Source organism: Bubalus bubalis, chromosome 6 (genome assembly GCF_019923935.1).
Source record: "Bubalus bubalis isolate 160015118507 breed Murrah chromosome 6, NDDB_SH_1, whole genome shotgun sequence".
Lineage (NCBI taxonomy): Eukaryota > Metazoa > Chordata > Mammalia > Artiodactyla > Bovidae > Bubalus > Bubalus bubalis.
The window spans coordinates 92,310,722-92,337,990 of record NC_059162.1 but is presented as its reverse complement, the minus strand read 5'-3'; the positions used below and the strand labels follow the sequence as shown (position 1 = coordinate 92,337,990).

General features: G+C 51.6%; 1 protein-coding gene across 1 annotated transcript in view; it reads right to left on the bottom strand.

The window, feature by feature from the left end:
- The window catches only part of GLIS1 (GLIS family zinc finger 1), a 264,590-nt gene that overhangs the window by 74,771 nt on the left and 162,550 nt on the right, over positions 1–27,269 (bottom strand). The window contains exons 3-4 of the mRNA XM_025288700.2: positions 25,083–25,260; positions 16,058–16,940 (exon numbers count right to left, since the gene is read on the bottom strand). Coding sequence (XP_025144485.1) covers positions 16,058–16,940; positions 25,083–25,260 — 1,061 coding nt within the window. The remainder of the gene's footprint in view (positions 1–16,057; positions 16,941–25,082; positions 25,261–27,269) is intronic.

Genomic DNA, 27,269 nt, shown 5'->3' with positions numbered 1-27,269 from the left:
TAGAACAGAAGGAGACAGCATAGAAGACCACAGCAGGATTTTTTGGGGTTTCCACCCGTCATTCCTCTTCACAGAGGATGTAACTGACTCCCAGGGAAGAGGAGGGAGGCAAGGGCTGGACTGCACCGCATGTGCTCCCAGCCCCTGCAGGCCTTGCTCTTGTCTACCAGACACTGCACACACAGTCCGCAGAGTGCAGAACACTTTTAGGAACCCAGGAAAATGTTTGAATTTAATTTATAATCAGAAGACCCAAGGAACCTTTAGGTCAAAAAAAAAAGGGGCTTTCCAAGTGGCTCAGTGGTTAAGAATCGGCCTACTGACACAGGAGACGCAGGTTTGATCCCTGAGTCAAGAAGATCCCCTGGAGGAGGAAATGGAAACTCACTCCAGTATTCTTGCCTAGGTAATCCCATGGACAGGGGAGCCTGGTGGGCTGCAGTCCATGGGGTCACAAAGAGTCAGACACGACTTCACAACTAAACCACCACCAGGAACACCAGGTCAAATAAAATGTTTTACTATATAACATTAATATGTTGTCTTGAAACCAGTGCCATCATAAAATATAAGTTTTAGTACTTTTTATGGAAGAAGAGGCTGAAGCCAAAAGTGCTGGGGTCAGCACCTATCTTGATGAGGCCTGGCTTGCTTTATGCATCTCACCAATGAGTCCAGGAAGCTCCGACTTCCCGCCTGCTGACTCCCCAGGGACCTAGGCCTCCTGCATGCTTCCCTCTCTGACAGGATCCAAACGGAGAGTTTCATGAAGATTCCAGTGGGACGTGGGCTTTGCCAGGTGAATCTAATTTATACCCACAGTAACGACCTCAGACAGATCCTGAAAGGCTGAAACTGCTGCCCGGCTGTGGGGCAGGGGGGTCCCCGGGCTGAGTTTGCCAACCAGTTGTCAGGACAAACCTTTCTGGGTTTGTGAAGATGATTAAAGGGCTGGCGCTTCAAAGGCACAAGCCTCAAACTTCCTGACAGAGGGGTTGACTGCAGGCAGCAGACCCTCTCTTCCTCTTGCCACAGGACCACACCTTGTCTTCCCCCAGCTTCCCAGGGTAAACAGAACTGACCCGACAGACACCACCATCACACCGGGGCATAAGCGGAAGTGGAACTCAGAGAGGAGCAACAGGTGATGCCTTCCCTGGGTGTCAGCACTGACCTGTGACCCTATGCATCACCACTGACCCAGTGAGTGACCCTGGGCATCACCACTGACCTGTGTGTGACCCTAAGCATCACTGCTGACCTGCGATTCTGGGCATCACTGCTGACCTGTGTGTGACCCTGGGCATCACTACTGACCTGAGTGTGACCGGGGTATCACCACTGACCTGTGTGTGACACTGGGCATCACTGCTGACCTGTGTGTGACCCTGGGCATCACTGCTGACCTGTGACCCTGGGCATCACTACTGACCTGAGTGTGACCCTCGGCATCACTGCTGACCTGTGATTCTGGGCATCACCAATGATCCACTGAGTGACTCTGGGCATCACTGCTGACCTGTGACCCTGGGCATCACTGCTGACCTGTGTGTGACCCTGGGCATCACTGCTGACCTGAGTGTGACCCTGGGCATCACTGCTGACCTGTGCATGACCTTGGGCATCGCCACTGACCCACCAAGTGACTCTGGGCATCACCACTGACGTGTGACCCGGGCAGCACTGCAGACCTGCCATGTGACCCTTTGCTGGTCACCCTGCCTCACCAGGTCCCAGTGTCCTCATTGGGACAATGGGACAATGGTTGTCATGAGGATGATACAGGGTGATAGGCGGTAAACCACTTGCAGCAGATGAGGCAGGATTATCACTCCAACTAAACAGACAAGGAAACTGAGACCGGAACAAGAAAACAGTTTGCCTAACCAACATCATGGTGAATAAGGGATCACAAGTGAATTCCAAAAGCCTTGAAGGTAGGGTCTAGCTCTTCTTGAGGAGTGGTTATGCCTTCTGCTTCCCTGGATCAGAATCCCAACTCCACAACTCTCACTGGCTGTGGGACCTCCCCACATTCTCTCTCCTGCCCTGTGCACACAGTCACGGCCACAGAGGCCTCCATCCTGACCCGGTTCTCTCTCCTGTCCCCAGGACTAGAGGCCCAGACAGCTGGCCCTGAACCCCTCCCTTCCTCTGACCCTCCACACACCTCTTCTAACCTGTGAGGTCACTGTCTCCCTACAAAAGAAGCCAGGGAAGCGGGGCTCAAGGATGCCTTGGGCTTGTGATGCTGATTCTTGATACAGCAAACCCCATCCCCTCAACCAGTGTAGGTTAAGTGGAAGGATCCAAGCAAAGTCCAGATTATGTGGGATTGCTCTTGGGGAGTCGAAGTCACTAATTAAGATGACAGGCATTCTTTGGGCTGAGATCACTGAAAACTGAGAATGATCATTCATGCTCGATTACAGAAAAAAACTGATACAGACGATATCCTGGAGCAGTGGTTGGCTGGGTGTTGGACTCCCAGCACTTACCATCTCTGAGCCTCAGTATCCTCGTCCATAAAATGGGACAGTAATGCCAACATCAAAAAATTCACAGAGAAAACAAAGGGCTTAACCTGCTCTCTGGAGGACAGCACATTCCTTAAAAATGCCACTTTTCCTCCTTCTTCACACTTTAAAGTAGCTGCTTTGGGGTAGTTTAATCATTGCCTCTGTTGTATTCTTGGCTGTAATACTCCTTTTGTTGTCAATTAATGCAAAAGTGTACTCTTGCTCTATCTTTGGCCCCGTGGTCATAAAAACAAGATCTGTGGAGACTGAATTAATGATAAACAGCTGCAGCAGCAGCAGCTAACTGCAGAGCTTCTACTCTGTGAAGGGCTTGATGGTAAATTTCTCTCCAAGCCCCAGAAACCATGCAGGAATGCAGACAAGAACTCTTCCTCTTTAGGCCTCAGTTTCCAAATCCACAGACAGGATTGAGTCAGATGGTTTCTAAGCCCCTGTCTGGCTCTGACACTCCATGAGGTGGATAACTTGGGGTACAGACTTCCCTTTATCCTGATATTGCAGATTAAGGAGCGAAGGAAATCAGGGCAGGGATGGTGTGGGAGGAGTGAACTAACACGTGCTGAGCACCATCCATGCACCGGGTGTTGTGCTGGGCTCTCTGGGCACACTACCCGTCCAGCCTAACCCAAAAATGCCCCTTTGACAGCGACCTATGCAGTCCTCACCACGACCCTGTGAGTTTGTTGCAAAAACACTCATTTTACAGGACAAGGCTCCTGGCTCTCAGCCTAGACCCTTCCCAGAATGTACCATCACTTCTGTCCCACTGAGTGACACCCTCTGCCTTTGCACTCAATCCCATTCATTCAGCAAACAGCTGTCCATCACCTATGGTTCGAGGCCTTGGAAATGCAACAGAGAACAAAACATAAAAAGATCTGGACTTTGTGGAGCTTACAATGAAGTGGAGGGAATAGGTCAGAGACAAACACATAATGTTGGATAGTATGAGGGGCAGAGAGTGACTGAAGATATTACATTAGACTGGTGGTCAGGGAAGGCCTCCTGGAAGAGGTGACCTGGACTTCAATGAAAGCTTCCATGGGCCTGAGTGAAAGGGAGGCAGGGCTGGAACAAGAGAATCCCTGAGGGAGTGAAGAACCACACAGAGCCAGAAGTGGATATGAACTTGGCATGTGTGAGGACCAGCTGGGAACCCCTGCAGCAGGAGCAGAGCACGTGTGGAAGCGACTGAGGTTGGACAGCTCACAGGGGCCCACACCTGCCCCTTCCTTGCCCTCCACTTCCTTCTTCCTGAGGGCCTGGCCAGGAATGCTGAAAGGTAACTAGGCTCAAAGGATCTTAGCAATCCTGGACCCAAACCTTCCATCTTACTGATGACAAAACAGAGTCCCAGAGGGTCTGGTGGCTCCTCCAGAGCCACAAGACTGATGCAAAGCTGGGGAGGGAACCAAGCTCTGCACCCCAGGCCCACGCTGTCTCACCCAGACTGGTGGAGCTGGAATCAGGAAACCTAAAGGCTTGGAACCGATCAAAGTCCTTGTCACACACGTGAAGAAACTGAGTCCCAAGGCCAGGTGGTTAGTTACATGTGCATGAAGAAGATAAAGGGTTGGGGTGGGCAGAGGAGCTGCAGACTCATGTTGGTGCCCACCTAGGTGGGCATTTGCACAAGCCAGGCTTCCTCTGGGACCAACACCCACAGCAATCAACCATCATGCTTTTTTAATGCACGTAAAGAGCTGTGATATCTGAAACCCACCACTGGTTGCAGCCTCCCTGGAGCCTGCAGGGCAGGGCTGCCTGAATTGGATCCTGCCAGGAGGGAAAGTGACTCTGACCCATGTGGACTGCACAAGCTGCCAGCCTTCTCCTCTGTGTGACCTCCAGTGGGCCATCTCCCACCATGAGCCTTGAGTCCTCCTCTGTCAAAAAGTGCTGCAGGGCCCGGGAAGAGCATCAGAAGAGATGCCCTGGGGGGTTCTCCCTCAGTGCAAACACAACACCAAGTGGCCTTCTCCAGAATCTTGGGAGGCAGTGGTGGTACAGACAGAGGCAACACAAAGCAACTTTCAACAAGGCGCCTGGCGCATAGTAGGTACTCAGCAGACACTGCACTGGGAAGCAAGGGAGTGGAGCTTGGGTTCCTTTGCTCTGTGATTCTCCATGAGCCAAACCCTCTCTACAGGCCTCGGTTTCCATATCAGCAAACAGCAAAAGTACGAACCAGCACACAGCAAGAAGCATTCAGACTTGTGGCCTCCACGAGGCCACCTCCTCTTTCCCTGGATGCCTGGGGAGAAGAAATGGGAGCAGGGAGTAGGGCTGGAATCTTGGGAAAGTACTGGAGGCACAGCAGACTCTTCCTGGGGCCAAACTCCCTTGTCTTCCAACTGCTATCACGTTCAGTGGCAACTAAACCTGGTCAGAAAGGACCCCCGAAGCCAAACTTTCTCCCCAAACAAGGGGATCATCATATTTTGTGATTCAATTGTGGTGCAGAAGGCAAGTGTGGGCAGTGGGAAGATGATGGAGCATGGAACCAGGGACAGGAGGTGGGTCCCAGATGTGACACCTGGCCAGGAATCTTCCCCGCTGTGGATTTCAGTGAGGTCATTATAACAGAAGGGTCGTGCCACTGCCCTAAGCATGCCTTGAGCACAGGAGCTATCTATACAAACTTCACCCCAGGGCCTGGTCATGCCCTGGAAGCTGCAAATGTTCGTTTTAGCTTGAAAAACCTATGTTTTCTGTCTCAGTCCAACAGAGAGGATGGTGGATGGTCCATCAGCTGAACACACACTGGTACTTGCTCTCCTCCATGACAGCAGAGACCACGATCTCTAAGAAATGCACAGCCCAGGACTCCCGTGATCTCATAGAGCTCTCTGCTCTATGTCCCCAACATGGCTGATTATCAAGGGAGGCTGGGGCAGTGGGGGTACGTGGAAGAGGCCAGAGCAGGCGGCCACCTCCCAGCCATTTGGAAACTGCCACTCGCGAGGCCGTAAGTCTCAGTGATGGGCTCTCATTTTATCATTACCCACGTCAGAAGAATGCATCTTGAGGAGGCAGTGCTGCACGAGTCAGCGCGGTAATCACTTACAGACCCAGAGGCCCAAACCCTGGCAGTGGAGGAAGATTTATTGTGGGGATGGACGGAAAACAAAGAACAGTTGTGCAAACTTTACGGAGCCACATTATGGGAAATGCCTTTCCCATTTCCCACTGGTAAATGTGCTGGATGCTGTTTCCAAAGGAGGACTGAGCTCTGGTACCCAATCAGGTACAGACACTGTGCCCGGCTCGCTGAGCTGAGCTGAGCTGGGCTGGCCCGTGGTGCCCAGGCCTTGACTGGCAGCCAGGCTCCACTCTCTGCTCTAGCGGACCCGGGGAAGAAGGCTCCTTCCTGGGCCTCCCTGTCCTCATATGCCTACTGCTGTTCCCCCTCAGATGCTCCCGCAACACAACCAACATTCTAAATGTCAACGCTGATTGTGTCACTCTCCTGCTCAGCACCCTCCCACCACTCAGGGTAGAGTCCAAGCTCTTCATACTGGACTTCAAGGTCCTTTAAGGGCCAACTTCAACTACCATTTCTGCTCCCAGCCCCCATGCACAGAATACCAGAGGCTACCTATGTTCTCCCCAAGGGTCAAGACCGTCACATCTTTTGTGTGGCTGCTCCCTTTCCGTGAAATGACTTCCCTCATGATCTGCATCTGGGAAGACCCTACTCTCCCTCCAAAGCCCAGCTCTCATGACCTCCTGGGGGATGACTTCTCCCTCCTCTGTGTCTCTGCAGCATTTGGTTAATGCACTCAGCACTGGACCATTCCTCATTCGATGCTGCACCCCCTGCTCCTAGCATCTAACCTGGCACCATAAACTGAAAGCCGCTCAGTCATGTCTGACTCTTTGCGACCCCATGGACTATACAGTCCATGGCATTCTCCAGGCCAGAATACTGGAGTGGGTAACCTTTCCCTTCTCCAGGGGATCTTCCCAACCCAAGGATTGAACCCAGGTTGTATGCGTTGCAGGCGGATTCTTTACCAGCTGAGCCACAAGGGAAGCCCTGGTGCAGTAAGGGCATCAATAAAACTGTGTTGAGGAGCTAGCAGTGGTGTGGGGCGGCGGGGTGGCGGGGGGAGAGACAACACAGCTGAGCCCAAGGCACTCTCCCCACAGAGGAAAATAGGTAAGCTGAGTGTCCTGGGTCGTGGAGGCGACTGAGGCTACAGAAGGCTGGTGTGGCTCATCACTCACATAACAGATGAGGTCCGTCACTGTAGCAGGCCAAGTGAGGCGCAGGAGGTCGGCTCAGATAACCCATCTGCCATCAGCGGAGACAGAGCCTATTAATGCTCAATCATGAAGTTTACCATTTCCAGGATGTCCCTCTTAGAAAACATGTTCTGGACACTTTCTTCAAGTCACTGTTGATTTTATCTGACTTTCTCATGGCAATAAGAGAATCATTTCAATTCCACTTACATTAAATTCAAAAGCTTTTTCTCTTTTTATTATTTTAAATTCAATTCAGAGGGCTGTGTTTTTGTATCCTTAATTTTTTTCATATTCCATAAAGCAGTGCTGACTTCACAAAACTTGGCCAGTGTTCCTGTACCCTCCAGTCTGGTGCTCCCAGGAATTCTCATCTCTCTGAGAGCTTGGGTTTGATGACTCAAAAAAAAAAAAAAAAAAAAGATAAATAAAAATAACAAGAGCTCCTGTTCTCAAGCATGAAGCATGGAGTATTTTGCCAGGAGGCATGAGGTAAGCGCTCCATACACATGATCTCATTTAATTCTCACAACACTCTCCCTTTTACACAGACAGGAAACTGAGGCTCAGAGAGGCCACGTGACTTGTTTGAGGTCTCACTGTTGGTTAAGGGGCAGAGAGGGGATCTGAACCCCAACAGTTATCTTCCGTGTTTAGCCATTGGTCCTCCCTGACTCACCAATTCCTGACTCAGACTTTAAATAAGATGGGGGGGCGGGGAGTCAGGGATGGAGATGAGGTAGGGCTGGGGATGGGGGAGTGCATGGGAGTAGCAGGGGTGGGGGACAGATGTGGAAGGGAGAGGGGTGGGCATGGGGGGCTGTGGAGCAGAGGAGGAGGGGGCAGAAGAGCTGCACACAGAGGCCCAAAGGCCAGGCACTGCATCTGGGAAGCAGGTGGCTAGTGGGTTCTGTGCCCATTGGAAAACCCAGCTGGAAGGGACAGGCCTATGAGGGTGACTGTGTACTCTGGGCCTGGTTGTGGGCAGGAGCACTGGACTGGGAGTTGGGGACTCAACTTGATACCCTCTGCAGGGCCCTCTGCAGTTTTCGAAGCACAAGCCTCCACTCCTCAGAGACTCTTCTGGGTGAGCATCACAAGCCCCATTTTATAGATGCATTAGTGGAGGCTCAGGAGTGAAGTGACCAGTCCAAGTTTGCACAGTCAGTAAGCAGCAGAGCGGGGATGAGTCTCCTTCCTCTCTTTTCCAGGCAAGTCTTTTCCATCTGTGGCCTCAGTTTCCCCCTCTAAACAGTGATGAGTGGGAGCCCTCAGGGCTCTGAGTTGTTTCCAAGGCTAAAATTTCCAGAAAGCCTCTCCTTACGAAGGCCCCTGAGTTTGAGTTTTAGGAACTGGGGAAGAGAGGAAGGCATCCAGGGTAAGCCAAGATCTGTGGAACTGGAACCTTGACTTCAAGAGGGGAAAGGGCAGGAGCATCTGCTGAGCCCCAAGAAACACAGAATGCTAGGCATTAATCCCATTTCACAGATCAGGAAACTGAGGCTCAGCATAGCCAAGCGACCCATCCAAAGCCACATCCATGCCCGAGCTGGAAGTTACGACTGTCTCTGTTCCTCTGGGGACACTCAGGACTGCATGATCGCTGTGCATTTTAGACCCTCCCTCTTTTCGTATCCTAATGCAAACTGCCCAGAGCAGTCAGATCACGTGCTGTGTGCTTACTCTGTGCCAGGCACCGCACAAGCATCTCATGTATAGTCCCCCATCAAAGCCTCAGAACAGTCATATTCTCTCCACTTTACAGGTAAGAAAACAGGCTCACAAGAGTCAAGTTAATTGCACACAATCACAGGCTGGCCAGGTTTAAAATTAAGGCTTTCCTACAGGGAAATTTCAAGCATCAGATAAGGGGTGGCTGTGACCATCTTTAAGGTCCCTCCAATCTTGCAACTTTATAGGAAACTGCTCTGGAAGACAGTGTCCAGGCAACTTCACACAGCTTCAGAGCACAGAGGTCAGATGACCACCCCAGCAAAGCCTTGGGAACAGGCTCAGCATCTCTGCCTCCAAGGCCAGGCCAGGTGCCAAAGAGCATGTGGTCCCCAAGACATTCACACCAGGAGCACTGTTATAAATGGGGTAACACATGCTGGGAGAACAGGAGGCACAGAGAAGGGGAGCTGAGGAGGGGACACTGGACTGGGTTGTGCAGGATGGTTAGGAGTTTGCTGGGCTTCCCAGGCGGCACTAGTGGTAAAGAACCTGCCTGCCAATGCAGGAGACGTAAGACATATGGGTTAGATCCCTGGGTTGGGATGATCCCCTGAAGGAGGGCATGGCAACCCACTCCAGTATTCTTGCCTAGAGACTCCCAAGGACAGAGAAGCCTAGCAGGCTACAGTCCACAGGGTGGCAAAGAGTAGGACATGACTGAAGTAACTTAGCCACACACGCACAGGCTGGAAAAGGTACTCCATAGGGAGGTATCAGCAAAAGCCAAGGCCCAAAGGACGGACCTCAGTAAGGGCTGTTAACAAGCACACAGTGCTAACTTGAGGACTGCATTTGCTCAGAAAGGTTTTCCTACCCAGACCCTCTCGCTCCCCACCATCAGAACGAGGCAAGGCTCAGGCTCATTTCCAAAGCGGGTGGGTTTGGTGACCAGACCTGGCTGGACCAGCTTGGCCTCTATGGACTCATGTACAGCAGGCTCCTCCAGGGCAAGGGGTTTAAGCCATGCTCAATTTTACAGCCTTTTAATCTTGCCAGAAAGCACAGCCTCCAGGAAGGGAGACTGTTTTCAGGTGACAATGATTTTTAACATGGTGAAATGGTCTTATTCTTCATCCCATGAGTGTTCTCTAACACAGAACAAAAGACCCATCATGTCGGCAGGGCAGGGACCTGCAGGATCTTAAGATGATGGGCCAGTGGCTTGGGAAAACTAGTTAAACACAGGTGCCTACCTGCTTCCCTGCTCCATCAGGGCTCCACGGGGCCAGGTTGACTCTGATTCTCTTCTGTAAACCCACTGCCTACGAGGGCCTGGCACATGGGAAGCACTCGGTATGAGCTTGCTGAGTGAGTTTCAGATCTGGATGTTTTCCCAACATGTGTAAACAGATGACAATTCTCTGCTTGGGAAATGGCTCGGGGTCATGGCTAGTGCACAGTCTCTGGAGTCAGGCTGAGACTTGGGTTCAAATTTGACCCCACGATACACCTGAGACCTGAACCTGGGCATGAACTGGACTAGCCTTTCCCCATCTGTAAAATGGGGATAATTCCAGTCTCCAGGAATGTTCTGAGGGCTGAGACCACACATGTATGGAAGCCCTAAGTACTGAAAATTACCCAGTGAGTATTTCAATAATGTTCCTATCCTGCCTTGATTGACTCCAACAAGCAGCCAGGCTGAAAACTGCAGCTCCTGGCTCTTCTCCCACCCTCACTTGTCCAGCAGTTAAGACCACAGGATTAAAGGGTAGAATCCTTCCCCTGGCGCTAGAAGTCTCGCATCACCTTCATTTCTAGACCCCTGACTCCTGGCACACAGGAGAGGTGTCCCTCCGGCAAAGCAAGTGTTTTAGGGGGTGAATCTTCCTTCATTGGAGGGTCACTTTCCCAACTTTTGGTGACCAGTCTCATCAGAAAGCCCCCTGCCCACTTTGGTTGCCCCATCTGCTGTGTGATCCTGGATCCCCACTCTCTCAGGGCCTGTCTTCCCCATGCCCTCTTCCTACGTGATGAGGATGCATTAGTAAAGCTGCCTGCTCAGTCATTTCAAACTCCTGGATAATTCCCTGGGATGAGCCTGAGATGCTGAGATGAGTCAGGGCTGTCAGCTGGCCAGGAATGCGGCCCCCCACCAGGCTGGTCTCAGGACACTGGGGGGCGGGGACAGATGCTCGGGACCCCACACGCTGTGATATGAGCAGCACTGAGGATTCTACTCTGCTGAAGGGAGAGTCTGGGCAAAGGTGGCAGCCTATGGAATGGTCCAGGCAGCTGCACCAGGTGATACAGAGCAGATACATTGCGTCTTTGAACTGACATTACCTTAGCTAGGGCAAGGTAATCCATAGCTGGACATAGCTTGTCTCGGAATAAGCTAGGTCTCCCCTTCCTCAGGACTTCCTGTGAGATATGATCCCAGACCCCCAGTCAAGCCTCTTTCTCATGTACATCCCTGGTCCCAGGTCCAGCAACATTTAGGACCGTCGGGAGGGGGCAAGGGGCCAATGGTCAGTGCAGCTGCAGCTGCCAGAGGAACCCAGGCAGGACGTAAGTCCAGACCTGAGGCTTCAGCCGTGCATCAGGACTGGGAGAGCGGGGACCAGCGCCTCCTCCCTGTGGCTCTGCCCCGGCTCCCCCTTCTAACTCCAGTCACCCTGAATAGCCATGTGGCACCGAGCAGAGGCTGTGCATCACTGGCAGACACCTGGCCACAAGGCCACCAGCACAGGTGACAGTCCTGCCCACCCCACCAACAGTGGAGGCTGTGGCATTCAGCCGACCTCCAGGCCGGGCTCCACTCCTGCCTGGCTCTTTTGAGTCTCAGGTTCCTCATTGATAAAATAGCCATCAACGACCCCGTCCTAACTCCTAGGGCTACTGTATGAATCTCTTCAGATGATCAGTGTGAAGAGTAGGCCTGAGGAAGCTAAGAATTAACTAAGCACTTCCCTGGAGAAGGCAATGGCACCCCACTCCAGTACTCTTGCCTGGAGAATCCCATGGATGGAGGAGCCTGGTGGGCTGCAGTCCATGGGGTCGCTAAGAGTTGGACACGACTGAGCGACTTCACTTTCACTTTTCACTTTCATGCATTGGAGAAGGAAATGGCAACCCACCCCAGTGTTCTTGCCTGGAGAATCCCAGGGACGGGGAGCCTGGTGGGCTGCCGTCTATGGGGTCGCACAGAGTCGGACACGACTGAAGCGACTTCGCAGCAGCAGCAGCAGCAAGCACGTCCCTATGTTATCTCTTTCAATCCTAATAGCGACAGCCCTAAAAGGTAGGTAATATTATCACTCCATTTTACAATTGAGTACGATTCAGAGACTGGGGGGCTTCCTAGGTGGTGCTGGTGGTTAAAAACCTTCCTGCCAGTGCAGCAGACACAGGTTCAATCCCTGCACTGGGAAGATCCCCTGGAGGAAGGCATGGCACCCCACTCCAGTTACTCTTGCCTGGAAAATTCCATGGACAGAGGAGCCTGACAGGCTGCAGTCCCATGGGGCCACAAAGAGTCGGACACGACTGAGCGACCAAGGACGAGGAGGACGATTCAGAGAGGTTAAGTCACCTGCCTGAGGTCACACAGCTGGTAAGTGGCAGGGCCCCAGTCAGTGTGACTCTAGATTTGTGCTTTCACCTGCCTTTCACACCTTCCATGCTGTGCTCACAGCTTTGGTCAAGCTTTTCACAAAAGTCAAGAATTGTTGTCATGATCATTTCATAAAACCTAAGGTTATGAGAGATTCTCCTCCTTCACTTCTGCCTGTCTTTTTCTCAACGTGGAAAAAAGCAAACTCATAGTCTGCTAATTTCTGCAGTCTCAGACAATCAGAATTCCAACTGTCTGGGAGAGCCAATCTAAGAAAGCAAGAAATTAATCTTTTCAAAGTTAACGTCTTGGAGGCGTCGCGTCAGTATTTGGGTTGGACGTAACCTTGCTATCGTAACGCAGATGAAACCCCAAATTTAATAAGGCTAAGACAACTCCGACAACGTAAGAAACATAACAGGATATTGCAAAGAGATTAGGGCGCTTCCTCTGGACGGCGCGGATGGGCCGCGGAGAGGGCAGTGGGGGGGTGGTGCGCCCGCGGAAGGAGGGTGCACAGCGAGGCGAGTCCTGGTCCCCGGCCGTGCCTGAGGACGAACGGCCTAGGCAGAGGGCTCCTCCAGGCCCGCCTGGTGCGGGAGCAGAGGCTCCGCAGGATAAATGTGAACCAGCTGCAAGGACGAGCACGGGAGTGTTACAGTTGGACGGGGCGGGGAAGGCTTACCTCATGAAAGAACTGTGCAAACGACTGCTGGAAAGATAATAAAAGGATTAACTGCTATTTTAGTGGGCCATTTACTCTTCAATCAAAGTGTCTCATCTATTTCCTGTTCTCTGGAGGCTCTGCGTCCAAAATTCCTTTGTCTATTACAGCACATGGTAGCAGAGGCCTGTCATGAGAAATTAATAATTTTACAGGGAAGGGAGATTTTATTTATCTGGGTGCGGACTAGCGCCCGCCCCTTCCCCTGGGTTACCTACTGCACCGGTCTCTCTGGAAGAGGCAGCACGCCCACAGCACACACAGTAGACCTCAGAGATTCTGCTACCATCTTCAGAGGATGGCACCCGGCAGGGCTGGCCCCAGGACCCCAGAGAACAATCGGTTTAACAGGGGAAGATGCACACAAACAGGAGCATCACAGTTTAGAAAGATGAGAGTTCAACGTCCACTCCCAAGGTTACTAGCTGTGTAACCTTGAAAGTGAAGTGAAACTCACAGTGGGTCCAACTCTTTGACTTCATGCACTGCAGTCCATGGAATTCTCCCGGCCTGAATACCAGAGTGGGTTCAGTTCAGTTCAGTCACTCAGTCGTGTCCGACTCTTTGCGACCCCATGAATTGCAGCACGCCAGGCCTCCCTGTCCATCACCAACTCCCGGAGTTCACTCAGACTCACATCCATCGAGTCGGTGATGCCATCCAGCCATCTCATCCTCTGTCGTCCCCTTCTCCTCCTGCCCCTAATCCCTCCCAGCATCAGAGTCTTTTCCAATGCGCAAGAGGGCTGAGAGGAGCTACTCCACGTTCAAGGTCAGGAGAGGCGGCCGTGAGGAGATACCCCTCGTCCAAGGTAAGGAGCAGCGGCTGCGCTTTGCTGGAGCAGCGGCTGCGCTTTGCTGGAGCAGCCGTAAAGAGATACCCCACATCCAAGGTAAGAGAAACCCAAGTAAGATGGTAGGTGTTGCGAAAGGGCATCAGAGGGCAGACTGGAGTGGGTAGCCTTTCCCTTCTCCAGGGGATCTTCCCAACCCAGGCATCGAACCCAGGTCTCCCTCATTGTAGGTGGATTCTTTACCAGCGGAGCCAGAAGGGGGCAAGTTATCTTCGTCATTGTTATTAGTATTACTAGCAAGGTTATTAGCCTCTATTATTGTTGTCATTATGGTTTGTCTGTAACTGTGGGACCTGGGGCAAATTATGCAATCTCTCTGAGCCTCAGTTTCCTCATCTTTAAAATGGGGAAAAATAGTATCTGCCCCATAGCGTTGTTGTGAGGACCACAGGGAGCATGAGGACCACAGGCTTAGAATAGCCCCTGCAAACAGTCAGCACTCAGGGGCTGGGCTTGCAGGTCTTACTACCATAATCCTAAACCCCTAAGAGGTAAGATGAAGTGTTCTCACAGCAGCAGGTGGAAGGCCAGCTGGGCCCTACTGAACTTCCACTTCTTCATCTGCAAAAGCCCTTGGCAACCCCAGGAAAATATAGACATGGTTTGAACATCACCTGCCCCATGAAGCCCATTTAGGTTTCTCCTCCCTGGGTGGATACAGATTCCATCTAAGAGTCTGTGAGTGACTCCTGTCACTCACCTCCCTCCCATCAACTCTACATGGGAGCCCAAGAAAAGTGTCATGCCAGGGTTCAGGTCAGGCAGCCTCCACAAGGGCCTTGCAGGTACCAGTGAGGTCACCCCCAGACAGAAGATGTGAAGGAGAACTGCAGCTCAGTGGCTGTCAACTGCAGGATCTCAGAGAGAGACGGGGACTGTGTGCGGCCCAGGACCCCACCTTGTGATGCCCTCTGGACAACTTCTTCCAGAGAGGGGCATGCCCTCTTACAAGTCACATGTCACAACACCCCAGATGAACAGGGGCATCACCAGGAATCAGCCTGGCCACCAGCTCTCCCTCCAGCACACTCTCAGCCCAAAGACACACAATACAGTCCACTTCTCAGCCTGCTCATTCCAGCCGCTCCCCATGACCCCAGCATGCCAACCACCCCACATTATTTGGCAGAGGCTGTCCCCTGCCCCTCACTTTTCTACAGAGTGAATTATTTCTCATCCTCAAGACATAGCCTCCTTGAAGTTACATAAGCTGGTCCAGTGGGTGCCCAAGTCACAAGCAGATGGGCCCCAAGGGCCAACAGCTGGTCCCAGGAAGATGGACTTTATGCTGCTGGTTGCCGATGCTTCTCGCCCCCTCCCTGGCCCTGCAATGCTGCCCAGCGCTTTGAGCAAGAACAGAGAGAGGTCCACCTCTCCCCCAGCTGCACCCCTTCCCAGACTGAGTTCTCCATGAGGCAGGCGAGGGCCCAGAGACAGTGAGTGCATACAAGTGCTGGAAGAACTCAACTTTGGCTACGACACTGGCCCTACAGACCAGGCACACTGCTTCCTTCCTCTGCCTTTCCCAAGCCCCAACCTTTCCCAAGCCTTCTGTTGGGAAGACAGAGCTGGGGCTTGGTACCTCCATCGGCCCTTCCACTCCCAGGCAGGCACCTGTCCTGATGAGCTGGCGGGACCTTGGGGGTGGCTTGGCTAAAGATATCAGAGACTAAGACAACATTCCTGATACAGATTTCCACCACAGTGAGAGCAGCACGTGAAAATGACCAGTCAGAAGGGCTGGAGGCCTCAATGCCTACAGTTAATGTGTGTGTGTGTGCGCGCGCACATGTGTGTGTGTGTGTGAGTGTGCACATGTGTGTGTGCAAGCATAGGCATGTCCCTGGAAACCTTAGTCTCCACCTCAGCCAGAATGCTGCAGGTGCTATCCAGGGCCTTACCTGCTAACCAAAGGTCTCACCCCAAAGCCTGCCCTGGGCACCCACAGCCCTCAAGCCTGATGCCTGTAAGGACCCAGTGCTCTGTGGACAAAATCAAGCCTGTGACCCCGAGTGAAGAGCCAGAGCCAGGGGCGAGCATATTCCCCATGACTCACCTGGCCATCAGCAGATGGGACACGAGCATTTGTGTGTAAGAAAGAAGGCCGGCTGAGCTGCTTTGACCCCAGATCACGTGTCACCACCTGAACAACGTGTGTGACACCAGACCATAGACGGTAGAGAAGAGGGTCCCTGGCAAGTCCGAGGGGCCCTCCACCAAGGTCCCCAGTGAACGGGGCACTGACCATTGTGACTGGTGGCCACATCCATAGTACTGGTCCTTCCCTCTTCAAGCAAGGGGACCCTGGCCAGATGCCAGGGGAGGCCCCCAGGCAGAGCTCTGCCAGGCAGTGAGCCAGGTGCAGCACTGTGGGGGCAAACCCGGAGGCCGTGGGAACTCACCATGCATTTGTTGGGCTTCTCACCCGAGTGCACCCTCATGTGGATGAGCAGCTTGTAGCGGGCGTTGAAGGGCTTGTAGCGACGCACGCAGCCTGCCCAGAAGCAGGTGAAGTCCTCGCCCTTGCGCTGGTCTATGTGGCTCTTCTCGATGTGCCGCACCAGCTCCTCCTGCTGCTCGTAGGCTGCACAGCAGTCCACCCAACGGCACGCCTGCCGCCCAGCCAACCCTCTGCCTGCCAGGCCCAGCCCCAGGCCCCCAAGGCCCGGGCCAGGCGGCAGCTGAGACAGGGGGTAGGGGGGTGGCAGGCCCTGCTGGTGAGGCCCGAAGAGCTCTGAGAACTCGTCCGCGGGCTCCTGCTTCAGGAAGCCGGCCTTCCGGCACGCTTCAAGCCGCAAAGTGCCCTCGTGGCTCTCGGTGGATGCAGAGCTGGGCCGGGCCCGCTTGGGAGGGCCCCCCGTGTCTCCCGGCATAGGGGGGCTCCGGAGTCCGTTGACACAGGTAACCAGGGCTGTCTGGGAGGAGCGGATGATGGAAGTGATGTCGGAGGCGGCGCAGGGCGAGACAGAGACCGAGGAGGTGGGGGGCAGCCCCAAGAGGCAGCAGCGCTTCAGGCCCCCCTCCGGGAGGTGGGCCTCAGGTGGAGGTCCCAGGCCCGAGCTGGGTTCGCTGCCCAGAAGGTAGCAGGAAGGTGCGGGGTTGGCAAGGCCTCGGCCCGGGAGATCCAGGTCTGTGTGCAGGCCTGTGGCTGGCGGGGCCCGGCAGTGGGCAGATGGGGGTGCACGAGCTTCCGTCATGGCCCGGTAGTCAGGCAGGGATTCCTGCTTGATGTGCTGTGTGATTGGGAGGCCACCATTCACATAGGTGGCCTGGGGCCTGGGGGACCTGGAAGACAGTGCAGAGGGGTCATGAGAGGGTGGGCACTCCACAGTGGGGAGGGTCGGGTGGGGGGACAGCGGGAGCCTGAGGATGGAGGGGGCGGAGAAGCCCAGAGCAGGGGAGGAAGGCTGACGCTGGTAGCAGAGAGATGAGGACTGGTGGCCCAGTGAGCAGGAAAGAGCATGGAGCAAGAAGGGGAGAGAGAAGAAGCAGAAGGGGCTGGGGAGATGTTCAAAAGAGGCAGGAGGTCTGAAAACATGACTGTGTGGGGGAAGATGCCAGTAAGGCGTGCATTTTGTCCTTTTATTATATCCAGACCACCCTCTCCAGATCAAGCGCCATCTGTCCTGCCTCTGAGGCCTCCCTGGGTCTGCCCTGTCCCCCTGCCCGTGACCTTCTAGTGAGTTCTGGAAGAAGAAGGCTGAGAATGGTTCGCGGAGGGACACCAGGTCCAGTCTGTTTTAAATTCTGCTTACTTGTCCCTTAAATCTCTCTTAATTCTTGTAATCATTCTTAACGTCTAAAAATGTGATGTTTTGCCCCAAGCAATCTGTTTTTTTCCACTGTGAACATCAGTGGGTAGGGGTTTGAATCACAGTCACAGTGAGGGGTCATCCCAGGAAAAACTGAAGAGAACTTTCTTCGGGGGGAATGTTCCAGAATGTCAAGCCAGTGAGTGCACGAAATGCCACTCTGGGGAGAAGCCATGGGAAGGCAGGCCAAGTGGGACAGTGGGAAAATCTAGGTTAACTTCTCTTAACCCTCAGGTCTCTATCTCTTTAAAAAATATATATATTTATTTATTTATTTATTTATTTGGCAGCACTGAGTCTTAATAGCAGCACGCAGGATCTTCTGTCTTCATGGCGGCACGCAGGATCTAATTTCCTGACCAGGGATCGAACCTGGGTCTCCTGCATTTTGGGAACATGGAGTCTTAGCCACAGGACCACTAGGGAACACCCAACCCTCAGGTCTCAGGTTGAGACCTGGGGCCAGGCTCAGCCACACCTCGCTGTGCAGACCTTGGCAAGATGCTCTGGACCTCTCCCTGCACCTCGATGTTGAATGGCTCTCCTGAGGGTGAGGATGATGATGGGCAGGGCCCGGCTGGTCAAGATGCTGCCATCATCACACAGGTAGTACACGCCTTCCTAGAGAGGGCCTCTCCCAAATGCAGGACAAGTCCATGCAGAAAGAGGTGTCAGGGCCTGCCGGTCATCAGAGAATTCTGAGAGGGGGAGACACCAGCAAAGTGACACTGGACTCAGGGCCAGAGAAGCCCCTAAGAGGCCTACTGACGTGCCCAAAGCCTGACCCCACACGCCCTTGTACCTTTCCCCAGCCAAGCCTCAGTTTCCTCACCTGTGAAATGAGGACTAACCCTCCCTACCTCGGAGGGTGGCTGCCAGGATCAAGGGAGGAGACAGGTGCTGTGACGGCCCTCTGGGAGGAGGGCAGCATGGTGACCGGTACCACCAGCGCTGCCATTATTACCGCCATCTTCCTGGGGCTCCTTTGGAGCCCGGGGTGGTGGGGTCATCACCTGTCCCTCTGCTTCCCAACATGGCCCGGCAGCCCCATCCCCTCCCTCTTGGGGTCCCTGAAGCTCTGGCATCCTCAGCTCCAGCCTTGAGGTAGAGGAGCAGAAACAGGACAGGAGAGAAGGAAAGTCAGAGCCTGGAGTCCTCAGAGACCACTGGCTCCAACACCATTGCTACCAAGAGGGCGGAGCGCTCACAGAAGCCACAAGCAGCAAACCAGAGACAGGGCTGGACCAGAGCCCAGCCTCCCCTTCCCTCCCAGTGTGTAGACTTCTCATGTACAGAACCTAACTTAAAGTGCTCCCTGGATGGGAGGCTGGGGAAGGGGCTCTTCTGTTTGGTTCTCAATTACACTTGAACAAGTCTCTGCATCACTCACCAGAGGCCTCTCTTCCTTCTTAGGAACTCTGCTGTCCAGAGCATGGTCACCAGGTAGAATCAGAGGGAGCAAATACATACCCTCAATCTACAGGGTTGGGGACTCTGGGCCCACTATTGCCAGCAGAAAGCTCTGAGCAGCTTAAAGATCTTATCTGAAGTTATGACTTTGTGGAGCTTAAAAAAAATAGTGCTCTTTGCATGGTCATGATCCTGGGTCTGGCGGAGGTGGGCATGGATGGGGAAGGGCAGCCAGATGAGCATCTGTTTGGAGCAATTGCTTTAAAAACAGACTGTGTGTAAAATAGATGCCAGTGGGAATTTGCTGTGTGATGCAGGGAGCCCAACCTGGTGCTCTGTGACAGCCTAGAGGGGTGGGATGGGGTGGGAGGTGAAAGAGAGGTTCAAGAGTGAGTGGACATATGTATGCCTATGGCTGATTCATGTTGATGTATGGCAGAAACCAACACAGCATTGTAAAACAACTACCCTCCAATTAAAAATAAGTACATTAAAAAATAACAAAGGCAGGTTAAAGCAACCAACACTAGGAGAAAAGAAGAGCTGTGTTGTTCTGTGACTGAGTTACCCGAATTTGTTGTTTAGTCGCTAAGTCATGCCTGAATCTTTTGTGACCCCATGGACTATGGCCCACCAGGCTCCTCTGTCCATGGGATTCTCCAGGCAATAATAGTGGAGTGGCTTGCCATGCCCTCCTCCAGGGGATCGTCCCAACCCAGGGATTGAACCCACATCTCCTGCACTGCAGGTAGATTCTTTACCACTGAGCAACTAGGGAAGCGAGTTACCTGAATAATCAACAGCAAAACCTTGAATGGCATCAGGCAGGGAAGGGTCAGCTCAGGCCCCAGGGTCTCCTGGCTCTGAATGCCAGCTAAGGCAGCCCCTCTCCTTGCCCTCGTTGTCCCTATGAGGCTAGGCAGTGGTTCTGGCCCTGCTCTGCTGCTGAGCCCTGTCACCCCAGGCAATTCCCATCACAATCTCTAGAAACCATGAGCACAGGGCCCTAGAAAGAAGGAACAACTCCAGCCGCTTTCCCAGGGGCCATCTCATGAATCCCAACAATACAACGATGCACATATCTGCTGAAGGCATGGCCAAATTCTTCAAGGGAGACACTACCATCTATTTGACTTAGGAATGAAGCAATGTGCCCAGCCCTCAGAGGCAGGCAGGGAGCAGGAATTTGAACCTGATCTGTTTGAATCAGAGGGATCAGCATGAACAGAGACACCCCAAGACACAAGGCAATCCAGAGGGAGGGAGAAGGCACAGGATCCAACTGGGTGTGGGATGGGGGCTGGGGGCTCTTTTTCTTCAGGAAAATGAGGAAGTTTGGAAGAGCCAGGACAGCAGCAGAAGCGGCAGCGACTCAGACTGATGCTGGTGTAGGGTCCTGGGTACAGACTTTGCTGTGCTCTGACAAATGACATCCAAAATAACAAATGAGGTTTCTGATCATCTTTACAAAAAAAAAAAAAATTCTCCTCCCTAAGCTTTGACTAGCATAGCTTCTTCCGTAAGATAGAGGGAATTTCACTGAGCAAACTAGATGCTGCCAGGGGAGCCTCAGTGAACAATCAAGCAGATAAATGCATTTGACTGTCGCCAAAAAATGCACAGATCAAAGTCTAAAAGATGCTTGCTTACTCCTCGTCATGTACTTAAATGCGTTCCTTTAAAATTCATAATTTGAAGTCCTAACCCCCAGTGCGACTGGATTTGGAGGTAGGGCCTTCAGGGAGATAATTAAGGTTAAATGTGGAAATAGGGCAAGGCCCTGATCCAATAGGACTGGAGTCCTTGTAAGAATAAGACAAGACACCAGAGGTGCACACACCAAGAAAAGACCCCATGAGGACACAGGCGAGCAAAAAGGCGGCATCTGTGAACCCAGGAGAGAGCCCCCAGGAGAAGCAAAACCTGCAGACACCTTGATCCTGGACCTCCAGAACTGTGAGGACATAAATGTCTGTTCTATGAGCCACCCAATCTGAAGGGCTTTGTTATGGCAGCCCAAGCAGATTAACTGTTGTTGTTGTTCCGTTACTAAGTCATGTTCAACCTTTTGTAACTCCATGAACTGCAGCACACCAGGCTTCGCTGTCACTCACCATCCCCCAGACTTTGCTCAAACACATGTCCATTGAGTCAGCGATGCCATCCAACCATTTCAGCCTGTTCCCTGCTTCTCCTCTTGCCTTCAACCTTTGCCAGCATCAAGGTCTTTTCCAATGAGTCAGCTCTTCTCATCGGGTGGGAAATACTGGAGCTTCAGCTGCAGCATCAGTCCTTCCAATGAATATTCAGGACTGATTTCCTTTAGAATTGACTGATTTGATTCCCTTCCAGTCCAATGGACTCTCATGAGTCTTCACCAGCACCACAGTTCAAAAGCATCGGTTCTTCGGCGCTCAGCCATCTTTATGGTCCAACTCTCATATCTGTACATAACTACTGGAAAAACCATAGCTTTGACAATATGGACCTTTGTGAGCAAAGTGATGTCTCTGCTTTTTAATACACTGTCTAGGTTTATCATAGCTTTCCTTCCAAGGAGCAAGTGTCTTCTAATTTCATGGCTGCAGTCACTATCTGCAGTGATTTTGAAACCCAAGAAAATAAAATCTGTCACTGCTTCCACTTTTCCCCATCTATTTGCCATGAAGTGATAGGACTCGATGCCATGAGCTTAGTTTTATGAATGTTGAGCTTTAAATCAGCTTTTTCACTCTCTGTCACTTTCATCAAGAGGCTCTTTAGTTCCTCTTCACTTTCTGACATTTGGGTAGTGTCATCTGCATATCTGAGGTTGTTGATATTTCTCACAGTAATCTTGATTCCAGTTTGTGCTTCACCCAGCCCAGCATTTAGCATGATGTACCCTTCATAGAAGTTAAACAAGCAGGATGACAATACATAGCCTTGCTGTACTCCTTTCTCAACTTTGAACCAGTCTGCTGTTCTGTGTCCAATTCTAACTGTTGCCTCTTGACCTGTATACAGGTTTCTCAGGAGACAGGTAAGGCTTTCTGGTATTCCCATCTCTAAGAATTTTCCACAGTTTGTTGTGATCCACACAGTTAAAGGCTTTTGCATAGTCAACAAAACACAAGTGGATGTTTTTCTGGAATTCCCTTGCTTCCTCTATGATCCAACAAACGTTGGTAATTTGATCTCTGGTTCCTGTGCCTTTTCTAAACCCAGCTTGTACATCTGGAATTTCTCGGTTCATGTACTGCTAAAGCCTAGCTTGAAGGATTTGGAGCATTATCTTGCTAGCATGTGAAATGAGTGCAATTGTGTGGTAGTTCAAACATTCTTGGGCATTGCCTTTCTCTGGGGTTGGAATGAGAACTGACCTTTGCTTTATCCTGTGACCACTGCTGAGTTTTTCAAATTTGCTGGCTTATTGACTGAAGCACTTTAACAGGATCATCTCTTAGGGTTTTAAATAACTCAACTGGAATTTCATCACCTCCACTAGCTTTGTTTGTAGTAATGCTTCCTAAGGCCTACTTGACTTCACACTCCAGGATATCTGGCTATAGGTGAGTGACCACATCATCGTGGTTATCTGGGTCATTAAGACCTTTTTTGTACAGTTTTTCTGTGTATTCTTGCCACCTCTTCTTAACCTCTTCTACTTCTATTACATCCTTACTGTTTCTGTCCTTTTCTTGTGCCCATCTTTGCATGAAATGTTTTCTTGGTATCTCCAATTTTCTTGAAGAGCTCTCTAGTCTTTCCCATTCTATTGTTTTTCTTCTATTTCTTTGCATTGTTCAGTTAAGAAGGCTTTCTTATCTCTCCCTGCTACTCTCTGGACTCTGTATTTAGTTGAATATTGAATATATCTTTCTTTTTCTCCCTTGCCTTTACTTCTTTTCACAGCTATTTGTAAAGCCTCTCAAACAACCACTCTGCCTTCTTGATTTTCTTTTTCTTTGGGATGGTTCTGGCCACTGCCTCCTATGCAATGTTATAAACCTCCGTCCATAGTTCTTTCGGCACCTTGTCTACCAGACTAATCCTTCAAATCTATCCATCATCTCCACTGTATAATCATAAGGGATATGATTTAGGCCATACCTGAGTAGTACAGTGTTTTCCCTACTTTCTTTTATTTAAGCCTGAATTTTGTGATAAGGAGCTCATGATCCGAGCCACAGTCAGTTCCAGGTCTTGTGCAGACTGTATAGAGCTTCTCCATCTTCAGCTGCAAAGAATATAATCAATCTAATTTCAGTGTTCACCATCTGGTGATGTCCACGTGCAGAGCTGTCTCACGTGTTGTTGGAAGAAAGTGTTTGCTATGACCAATGTGTTCTCTTGACAAAACTCTGTTAGCCTTTGCCTGCGTTGTTTTTTATTCCAAGGTCAAACTTGCCTGTTACCACAGGGATCTCTTGACTTCCTACTTTTGCATTCCAATACCCTATGATGAAAAGATTATCTTTTCTTGGTGTCAGTTCTAGAAGGTCTTGTAGGTCTTTACAGGGCCAGTCAACTTCAGCTTTTTCAGCATTAGTGGTTGGGGCATGGACTTGTATTACTGTAATGTCGAATGGTTTGCCTTGGAAACAAAACAAGATCATTCTGTCATTTTTGAGATTGCACCCAAGTACTGCATTTTGGACTCTTTTGTTGTCTAGGAGGGGTACTCCACTTCTTCTAAGGAATTCTTACCCACAGTACTAGATGTAATGGTCATCTGAATTAAATTTGTCCATTGTCATCCATTTTAGTTCACTGAATCCTAAGATACCAGTGTTCACTCTTGCCACCTCCTGCTTGGCTACGTTCAGTTTACCTTGATTCATGGATGTAACGTTCCAGTTTCCTGCGCAGTATTGTTCTTTACAGCATCAGACTTCACTTTCACTACTAGACACATCCAGCACTGAGCGTCATTTCCACTTTGGCCCAGCCGCTTCATTCTTTCTGAAGCTATCATTAATTGCCCTCCACTCTTCCCCAGTAGCATGTTGGACAACTTCTGACCTGAGGTGGGTGGGGGTGGCTCATCTTCTCATGTCATATCTTTTGCCTTTTCATACTGTTCATTGGGTTCTTGCAGCAAGAATACTGGAGTGGTTTGCCATTCCTTCCTCCAGTGGATCACGCTGTGTCAGAACTCTTCACTATTACCCATCCATCTTGAGTGGCTCTGCACACATGGTCCATAGCTTCACTGAGTTACACAAGCAGATTAATACACTCATGTAAATCAGAAGTCTCACTGATATCAAAGAAAGCCACAGAGAGCCTATAGTCTCAAAGAAAATAGTTCCATGTGGGAAAAATAAGCCCCCTGCTAACTAGGACTCTCTCCCATCATGGAGCTCTCACTGAAAAGTAAACTCTGTTGGGGAGATCTTTACTTCCTTCACCACGGCACCCCCACCCCCAGCATGAACCATGATGCCCGGGACAGAACTGGGGCTTGATAAATGATTGGTGAAGGAACCAGCTATAAACAGGCAGGTGGGCCAGTTTTAGACTTTCTGATCAGTGAGACAGGCCCCAGGAGAGCAGCCCCAGGCAGTGGATGAGGGCCATGGGGCTGAGTGGGTGGGTGCAGAGGCCTGTCTGGGGTTAGTCTCTGCCTGTCAGCAAACTAGAGGGCATAGCAACACAGTTGGGACCCTTGGAGAAGTCTCAGGAGGCAGAGTTCAGTCCAATATGCAATCTGATGGAATATCTGTTCAGAGGTACACATCATTGGAAACGTGCCAGCATTGAATGATGGTTACCTGGCAGAGTTCTCTATGGGGCAATGGCTTCCTGGGGCAGGAGATGTCTAGATGGAGGAACTCCTCTCCACTCTAGGAACAGTCCAGGGTTGGACACTACAGTGTGCATGAACCCTGAGCTGGGGTCTCCCTCCCCAACTTCTCTATCATCCTCTGAATCTTATTCTTCTGAAATGACTGATTCTAACAGTCAGCTCAGCTTCTGCAATGGGGAAACCCACCTCAGTAAGATCATTCCTACGTCTCACGAGGCGCTGCAGTGGTGAGGTGCAGAGCCTAGACCAGGCAGCTATCCACATGCCTCACGGGCTCCAGCTGGTCTCCAGCCTTCCCATGCCTCAGTTTCCCTGTGTGTCCCATGAGCCAGGTAAGACCTAGGAAACCCTAGGTCTTTGGGGCCTAGGGACCGTCTACAGAAGGCAGCTGATGCGTGGGGCTGGAGCACGTACCTGCTGGGGTGGGGGAAATGCAGCAGCCTCTCGCAGGCAAGGGGGTGGCCCCGGGGTGGCGGGCTTCCTGCAGGGAGGAACAGGCCCTGGCGGCAGGTGGGGCCAGGGCCCTCGGCAAGGTCCAGATCCAGCAGACTCTTCTCCGAGCCTGGAGTGCAGTGGCCGTAGCTTCCATTCACTATGCAGAGAGAGACAGAAGGAGACAAAGTGAGTGGGGACAGCCTGTAGAAGGTGCAGGTACAGGGCAGTCACTGGGGTTCCCGTGGCACAGAGCCCCTTGAGCAATACTACCCGAACCTCTGCTGTATCAGGCACTGGGGACCCCTGTTAATTCCCATAATCACCAGCAGGGTCTATAATAAAATCCCCAGTTCTCAGATGCAGATGCTGAGCTCCAGTGGGTAACTGGTCATCTTCATACAAACACAGAACACTTATAACGTACGAGACACGATTCCGGGTGCGGGAAACATGGTGGGCTAGACACACACACTCCTGCCTCTTGGAGTTGACAATGTAAGATCCTGGCACGTATCTGACAACATGCATGGCCACAGCGGGGGCTGGGTGCCCAATGGGTGAGCGTCACCGACACTTGTAGGTCAAAGAGGAGGTGCTCACTAAGCAGCATGTGTTCTTGTTATCACCAAAGCTCAACGCACGTTGTTCTTCACACTGCATTACTCCACAGAGGCACAGAGTTATTCACACCTTTCTATCTCCAAGGTTCTTTGATGGGCTATCACAGGCCCTGCTGTGCCCAACTCCTGGATTTTTAAGGAGACAAACTGAGGGAGATGCGCCTCAAATAGTCTTGAAATCTATGTGTGTGCTCAGTCATGTCCAGCTGTTTACAGTCCCATGGACTGTAGCCCGCCAGGCTATTCTGTCCATGGGATTCCCCAGGCAAGATTACTGGAGTGGGTTGCCATTGCCTATTCCAGGGGATCCTCCTGATCCAGGGACTGAACCTGCATCTTCTGTGGCTCCTGCATTGGCAGGTGGATTCTTTACCCCTTCTGCCATCTGGGAAGCCCCTTGAAATCTACAGAAAGCCCTTAAAAACTATATAAAGTATAAGCAAACATTAGGCGTGGTTGCTACATGTTCACTGCCCCCCTGCATCTCGGTTTCCTCATTTACAGTGTGATGAGGGTTAATCCGAAGCTTGTCTTCCTGAACTTTCCACCGAGTCATTTGGCAGGGTTATGCGAAGGAGGAAAGGGTATGGGCTTCAGGGCCTGGTGAGCCCCATGTGAGCCCCTCCTGCCCCCACCCAAGCCTGTGACTCAGACAAGTCCCTCCCCAAGGCTGAGTCCCCCTGTACAAAACGGGGGCAGCCGTGCAAGTTCTCCAGAGGTGCTGTCAGGTGTGCGAGCTGAGGTGCAGAGCCCCTAGGCGAGCATGGGCGCCCAGAGAGTGGGATACCAGGAGTGTAAAGTGTTCTTAACATCAAACAGCCTCTGAAAAGTACAGAGTGTCTGACGGAGGTGATAAAACATTACTAACAGGCCCAGGGGGCTTTCCCAGTGGCTCAGGGGTAAAGAATCCTCCTGCGATGCAGGAGATGTGGGTTCAATTCCTAGATTGGAAAGATCCCCTGGAGAAGGAAATGGCAACCCACTCCAGTACTCTTGACTGGGAAATGCCATGGACAGAGGAGACTGGAGGGCTACAATCCATGGCGGCACAAAAGAGTCAGACATGACTTAGTGACTAAACAACAACAGGCCCAAGGACTGTCTAGGGACTATCAACACTGAGCAAGAAAAGAGCTGATATCAATGCACAATTAGCCGGGAAGTTTAAGGACAAGGACAACAGAAGTGCCCTTTGCTGAGCAGTATGCGCAGGTCCTCACTCCACTGCCTCAATGGGGCCTTCTACTGCCCTTGCAGGGAGAGATCAGGGTTATACCCATTGTACAGAGGAGAAAGCAGAGGCTCAGGAAGGCTAAACTGCTCACTTGATCACTCAGCTAGTAACAGTCTGGGCTGAACTTCTGGCTCATGCCCATCAGACCCAAACCCCACATTTTAATCCCTATGTAATAAAAAGTAGCCTCTCAGAGTGACAAAAGTCCAACCTCATTCTCAAGGATCCAGCTCCCCCAAGCCTAATTCTACCCTGTCCACCACCAAGGCAGCCCTTTCACAGAAGGCCAGACCCTCAGTGCTAACTCGCCAC